The 7,529-nt window shown below is 38.8% G+C and overlaps 1 protein-coding gene across 1 annotated transcript; it reads right to left on the bottom strand.

Annotated features, from left to right (window-relative positions):
* Positions 1-1,571: 1,571 nt before the first annotated feature.
* Positions 1,572-3,534, bottom strand: LOC120227669 (ZZ-type zinc finger-containing protein 3-like). Its single transcript, XM_039225736.1, has one exon. The coding sequence runs from the start codon at positions 3,093-3,095 to the stop codon at positions 1,581-1,583; it is 1,515 nt and encodes a 504-aa protein (XP_039081667.1). The 5' UTR covers positions 3,096-3,534; the 3' UTR covers positions 1,572-1,580.
* Between the last annotated feature and the right edge of the window lie 3,995 nt (positions 3,535-7,529).

Raw genomic sequence — 7,529 nt, 5'->3', positions numbered from 1 at the left:
GATTAACATTATACTGGACTAAGCACTCATCACAGTATCTCTGACTCAGAGGAAAGCAATGATTAGAAAAAGTAGAATTTAAAAACTGAAATGAAATGTCAACAAAAGTAAGTTTCTGAGTGGCTTATTTGTTAGCCAAACAAGGAAAGTAAGCTTCTGAGTGGCTTATTTGTTAACCAAACAAGGAGAGCTGTTTCTTGGTAATGGATCAACTGTATCATTTTAAATTGCAGTGGCTAAAGAAATTTGTCCAGAGAAAATAAATTTAAGATTATTAGCTGTTAGGTCAGAAGAGTTTCTCAGAGTTGAGGGTGGTGGAAAAAGCAGCAACAGTTAATTAAAAAACAAGACAAATAATGTTGCATGCTTTCCCTGAATTCTGATGAGTCAACAGATGTTAACATTACTACTCAGTTGTTTATATGAAAGGTCAATGCCAAGTTTGAAGCGATGAGAAATTAGTTTCTGTGGGTAGTTGGTGTGGAACAATTAAAGGCTAGAATGTTTTCAAAGATGTAAGTGAAAAAGAACTAAACCAATACAATGTAAGGTGACATCAGACGGTGCTGAAAAACACAGATGGAAAAAAATAGCCGTGCCAAACTTACAAAGCCTATAAAAATGTAAGGTTTTGTTTAAAAAGCCTATGATTATTCATTGTTTTATTTTTTTAAAGTGTATTTATTTGAGATTGAGAGAGAGAGAGAGAGAGAGAGAGAGAGAATCCCAAACAGGCTCTGTGCTGTGAGTGCAGAGCTGGAGGCGGGGCTTGATCCCAGGTCATGAGATCACCACTGGAGCCAAAAACCAAGAGTCAGATGCCCCACCGAGCAAGGTGGGCCACCTAGGGGCCCCTCACTGCATTATTCTTTTTTTTTTTTTTTTTTTTAATGTTTTTAAGATAATCTTCCCTTTTAATTCAGAATCAGGAAAAAGGTGTCTTAAATGCTTTATGTAAACTAAGCAACAGACGAACTCTTGCTATTATGCTAATACAATACACAACTAGCTGTCATGGTATTAACAGTAATATCTACTTTTGTAAATCACAAAAGTCAAAGGTAATGCATTAAGTACATTTAATCAAAAGTTTTAATTGGAAATTAGATATAAGCAACTAAGATAAAAGTTGATTTATAGCCTGCCAGATTTCCCTTAATCTATATGAAGTCTAAGCACTCATTAATTATTCTACACTGCCTGGAAGGCCTAGAAGTTTCATAAATCAAACTTTATTGTGATACCTAAAGATGTTTCCATTTTACAAATTAACTAAAATGGTATAAAATTTATTAATAAACAAAAACACCATCAACCACTGCTTCCACATGTCTTTTCTAATTAAGATGTGTGAAATATCAAAACTAGAAAACCATATTGCCACTGAGAAGAGTAGTAAGTTGAGTTTTAAAGTCTTTCTTTTTTGGAGCTTTTTTAAAAGTTGAAATAATCATTATGTTAAACCTAAAATTCCAGCTAAAGCATTAATTTCAGCTAGAATAAAAATGCTATGAATAGACATTTATGAATAGATACTGAAAGCGTGGGGAATAACAAAGCAGAATTCATGGTTACCATATTTACACATACTCTTTGTTGTGTTTCAGTGCCACATGATCTGATTCAAAGTAATAAACATCAGGATCATCATCTTCTTCTTCTGTATTGTGTGGATTGGCACTCTCTTTGGCAGATGGCAAATGTCCAATATTAATTCTTGCCTCTGAGGGTGGCTTACTTAGTCCTTCACTCCCATAATTTTCAGAGTCACAATACATTCCTTTTTCATTCTGAGAAATTTCATCAGGATTTGTGGGAGATTCACTTCTATTATCACTAACAGTTGCATTTGTTTCACTGGGACTAAGATTATTCTCTTCAAATTGTCCATTTTCTCTGCAAGGAGAATTGTTTTTAGTAGGACTACCTCTGGTAGGGGCTGCCCGTCGTGGTGAAGTTCTCAGAGTATATCGATGTTCTTGAGGTTCTGATAAAGACATCATTTGACTTGAAACACAGTCTAGAACAGAAGATGATTCTGGTTCTCCAGAGACTGGCATACTCTCAAGACTTGCGTCCAGGGCGTTACTGGTGTTCTCATTACACTGCTCTTTTGAGGCACTGCTATCTCCCACCACATCTACTTCCTCCTCAGAATCCCTTAAGGATGACTGAATTTCAGAAAAGGGGCCTGTAGCTGGCTCAGTAGTCAGCTGATTAACATGTTCCACAGGCAGGCAGGCAGTTAGTATTTTGTGGTCCTCCAACTTGACCTGCACTTCTGAATTTGTGCAAGGCACGTTATGGTCTATATAACTGTCGTCCTTCCTACTATCAAGGAACATTGAAGTGTGGGTATCCAAATCCCCATTTTCAGCTACTGACTTTTCCTGCAATACATACGAACCAGTGCTATTTTGTTTAGTGTTCCCGTCAGGCTGACAGTCGTCATAGTTTATAACAGCTGAATCACTGTCATCAACACCATTGACAGCCAAATAGCCTGTGATTTCTTCAACTACTGCGGAATTAAGTGGCCCTTCCTCACTGACATTCACCTTTTTAATTTCCCTTTTCTCACAATCATCCAGTATAAGACATCGACAAGCTCGTTTAGTCCCTTGAAAATCTGCATCATTGTCCACTACTGTATTCCTCTCTTCTACCGACTCCTTGTCTGATTTTATAGGTGAATCTTCTTCTGAACTGTTTGGTGCTTCAGATCTAAGACAACGCTTAATTCTTTTTAAAACTGGTGAAACAGGTTCTGTTTGCCTTCTCTCACAATTTTCTACAGCCTGCCTTTCTACGTTATCTTTTTCTGAAGAAGAAAGTCCTCTTTTCCTAGGGCTTACCCATGATTCTCGAGTACTTTGCTGTTTTAAATCAGCAGTTCTTTCATTATTATTTCCTTTCTGAATTTGCACAGGCTCTGGTCTCTTCTTTGGTGATCTTGATCGTACTTGAGAATGAGAAGAGATTTCTTCAGGGTGAGCAATGCTACGATTCCTTAAAGTTCTACCACAAAAAGATTCATCCAAGCCGTTTAACCCCACTGTTGATCTTGTAACACGAGTAGATCGGGAAGCAGCCATACTATGGCAAGTCCCTACAATACGGTCATCATGATCCACTCATTGGGAAACCTGTACAACCAAAGATCTATCATTGTGGAAATATTATCTTTTCCTTATATCCTGAAGGAGTTGGAGCTATGATCTAGAATAGAGCTTAAGCATCAGGGTTTCAGACTCTCAGCTTCAGCCATGGAGAATACTAGAACCTCCTAAATTCCTTTCTTTTTAAAAGTGTTTTTCTTCTAGTATTTGATTCCCAAGGGTCTGTATTTATCTGTCATCACTGTTAATGCCCATGTTACACTGAGACTTCAGGTATTAATTATTTATTTGGATGTACTAGCACAACGTGATATCTTCCGCGCGGGGCAGGGCGCCGCGGGCCACTCGGGAAGGCGCCGCCGCCGTGGCCGCTCTCTGCCGCTGCCACGGCACTTGCGCTGGTGGACGCCGCAGGAAGCTCGACAGAGGCGCCGCGGCGCTTCCAGGTGGGTCCCCGCCTCCCGCTCCTCCCTCACTGCATTATTCTTTAGCAAGTATTTTGCAAACAAAAAAACCTGAATCATGTTTTTTGAACCAATAGTCCTGAAGTTTTGTCAGGAACAGAAGCCCAAAATCCTGACTTGCTATACTGCACAGCAGTTAATGGCTTAATTAACAGTGGTAAAGTATTATTATGTTATTTTGATCTCAGAGTCTAGAATGAAATTTTGCAGAACCAGAACTGCCCTTAATTCCTATTATAAAAACTGAACAGTTTGGAAATTAGCTTTCACTGAAGATCTGATGCTGTTTCTTAATGAATTCAATCTAAAGTTACAGTGTAAAAGCAGCAATTATATGCAAAATTTATACCATGGTAAAGTTATTTGGACAGTAACTAATGTTATTTGAATAACATCATCAAGCAGCTTTATACTGCTCTTCCTGTGCTATCAAAACTTGAAACAAAATCTTCGTTCCCAAACAAGGGATATTCTTTTCAGAGTTGTTTCAGCAGTATGCTGGCCAATGCTCCATGGGCGTGCCTTGAGGTTTTGTTTTGTTTTCTTTTCTTTTCTTAAATGTATTTGCTTAAATTCAAGTTAGTTAATATACAGTGTAGTATTGGTTTCAGTAGAACCTAGTGATTCATCCCTTACATATGACACCCAGTGCTCATCCCAACAAGTGCCCTCCTTAATGCCCATCGCCCATTTAACCCATCCCCCTACCCACCTCCACTCTAGCAACCCTCAGTTTGTTCTCTGTATTTATGAATCTCTTGTGGTTTGCCTCCCTCTCTGTCTTTATTTTTCCTTTCCTACCTATATGTTCATTTGTGTTGTTTCTTAAATTCCGTAAATGAGTAAAATCATATGGTATCTGTCTTTCTCGGAATGACTTATTTCACTTAGCATAATACACTCTAGTTCCATCCACGTCATTGCAAATGGCAAGAATTCATTCTTTTTGAATGGGCTCTGGGTCTTGACATCTGCCCCCATCTCCTAGGAGAAAGCCACAAACAAAGCTCAAGTTCAGGCAAAGGAAGAAAAATGCCCTCAAAGCAAAGTGGCATTGGCCTGCTTGTGCTCCTAAATTCCCATTTTCTTTCACATCTGGCTAGTTCCTTAATATCTTGACTATTCCTTGAAGATTTTAATTTTAACCAACATTTTTAGGTGTTTTCAATGCAAGAGTTCCTTCCCAACAACTTCCCCACCAAAACAGAAACTGAAGACTGAGCAATTACTTTTAAAGGACAAGCTGTCTTTTTTTTCCAACAGCTATGCAACAACTGGTAATAGCAGCTCTCCTAAAATGAATTATAAGATAGTTCCTAGCAAAGCACATGGGTAAGTGTAGTCCTACACTAAATTCCCAGGTGGACACAGAACTATGGCATCTCCCATCCACAGAGAACTGAGCAACACAATGACAGTAAAAAGCATAATGGATTAACACTGTTATCTGGAAAGATTAGGTTGCATATTCCACTTTGTTTCTTATACTGAAGTAAATTTTGCACAGGTTAGGAGTTAAACATACAAAATAAAGTCATAATGTACAGAAGCATATACCAAAAACTTTAACTTTGTAGATTTCTCTATGGTAGAAAACTCAGAAATCATAGAAGAAAATATTGTTCAGGTCATAAAAATAACAAGAAAACTTTTGTGTGGCAAAAAACAACCTAAGCAAAGTAAAAAGCAAGTAACAAATTGGTGAGAATTATTTTCAACTTCCATCAGAAAGAGTTAATATCTGTAACATATTTTTAAAAAACTGCTAAAAATAAAGAAGGAAATCATCTACAATCCTATAAAAAATGACAAGAAATGTGAATAGATTATACAAAAGATTCCAGGGAACCAACTATGTTTCAAACTAGTAAATGGGTTAAACACTTTCCTGTTTTCCTGTACAAATTATACCCAAGATAACCAAATAGTTGATAAGGAGAAATTCTTTTTATGGCAATGTAGCTAACTAATGAATATGAGTGATGTAGTTAAAATACCACTATATGAAAACTTTTTTTTAAAAATAGTTTATGGTCAAGTTGGTTTCCATATAACACCCAGTGCTTAACCCAGCAAGTGCCCTCCTCCATGCCCATCACCCCCTTTTCCCTCCCCCCACCCCATCTGCCCTCAGTTTTTTCTTGGTATTCAAGAGTCTCTCATGGTTTACCTCCCTCCCTCTCCCCCACTATTTTTCCCCTTTTTCTCCCCCATGGTCCTCCGTTAAGTTCCTCCTAATCCTCCTATACGTGCAAACATATGGTAGCTGTCCTTCTCTGCCTGACTTATTTCGCTCAGCATAATACCCTCAAGGTTCCATCCATGTTGCTACACATGGCCAGATTTCATTCTTTCTCATTGCCATGGAGTATTCCATTGTATAGATAAACCATATCTTCTTGATCCATTATCCATTGATGGACACTTAGGCTCTTTCCATGTTTTGGCTACTGTTGAGAGTGCTGCTATGAATACTGGGGTACATGTGCCCCTGTGCATCAGCACTCCTGTATCCCTTGGGTAGATTTCTAGCAGTGCTATTGCTGGGTCCTAGGGGAGTTCTATTGTTAATTATTTGAGGAATCTCCACACTGTTTTCCAGAGGGGCTGCAACAGTTTGCATTCCCACCAACAGTGTAGGAGGGTGCCCGTTTCTCCACATCCTCGCAGCATCTAGAGTTCTCTGATTTGCTCATTTTAGCCACTCTGACTGGTGTGAGGTGCTATCTCAGTGTGGTTTTGATTTGTATTTCCCTGATGAGGAGGAACGCTGAGCATCGTTTCATGTGTCTGTTGGCCATCTGGATGTCCTCTTTGGAGAAGTGTCTGTTCATGTCTTCTGCCCATTAAAATACCACTATATGAAACTCTTAATAAAAGATCTAGGTCACGGGCTCTCAACAGGTGCAATACTGCCCCAAAGGGACTAAAAATTACTTATTTGTTTCCAGTTTTTATTTAAATTCTGGTTAGTTAACATATAGTGTAATATTGGTTTCAGGGGTAGAATTTAGTAATTCTTCACTTACATATAACACCAAGTGCTTTCACAAGTGCCCTGCTTTGTGCCCATCACCCATTTAGCCCATCCCCTGTCCACCTCCCCTCCAGCAACCCTGTTTGTTCTTTATAGTTAAGAGTCTCTTAGGGTTTGCCTCCCTCTTTTTCCCTTCTTTCCTCCTTCCCCTATGTTCATCTGTTTTGTTTCTAAAATTCCACATGAATGAAATTATAATATGGTATTTGTCTTTCTCTGACTTGTTTTGCTTAGCACAAAACACTTTAGCTCCATCCACATCATTACAAATGGCAAGATTTCATTCATTTTGATGGCTCAGTAATATTCCTCTGTGTGTGTGTGTGTGTGTGTGTGTGTACACACACCACATATTCTCTATTTATCAGTAGATGAACATTTGGGCTCTTTCCATAATTTGCCTATTGTTGATAATGCTGCTATCAACATTGGGATGTATGTGTCCCTTCAAATCAGTGTTTTTGTATCCTTTGGATAAATACCTAGTAGTACAATTTCTGGGTCACAGGGTAGTTCTATTTTAACTTTTTGAGGAAACTCCATACTGTTTTCTTGAGTGGCTGCACCAGTTTGCATTCACACCAAGAGTGTAAGAAGGTTCTCAAGGGTGCTAAAAATTAGTTCTTAGGAATGAAAATTTTAAATATTATAATGGTTTGTAGCTCTCTAATGGGCCACAGTACAAAAACAGAGATGTACTTTTTTGCGGTGTTAAAATTTCACGTGAAGGGGGTGTGATTTGGGGGAAAATATCTAAAAATTCTCATTAAGAGGGGCGCCTGGGTGGCTTAGTCGGTTAAGTGTCCGACTTTCGCTTAGGTCATGATCTCGCGGTTCGTGGGTTCGAGCCCCGCGTCGGGCTCTGTGCTGACTGCCAGCTCAGAGCCTGGAGCCTATTTCAGAGTCTGT

This window comes from Hyaena hyaena, unplaced genomic scaffold (assembly GCF_003009895.1).
Source record: "Hyaena hyaena isolate Hyena2069 unplaced genomic scaffold, ASM300989v1 scaffold_2729, whole genome shotgun sequence".
Taxonomy (NCBI): Eukaryota; Metazoa; Chordata; class Mammalia; order Carnivora; family Hyaenidae; genus Hyaena; species Hyaena hyaena.
Note: the sequence above shows the minus strand (reverse complement) of the source record. Positions and strands in the feature narration are given on the sequence as shown.

Excerpts from the sequence above, each read along its gene's own strand:
- LOC120227669 (XM_039225736.1), bottom strand. The coding sequence starts at position 3,095 with ATGGCTGCTTCCCGATCTACTCGTGTTACAAGATCAACAGTGGGGTTA.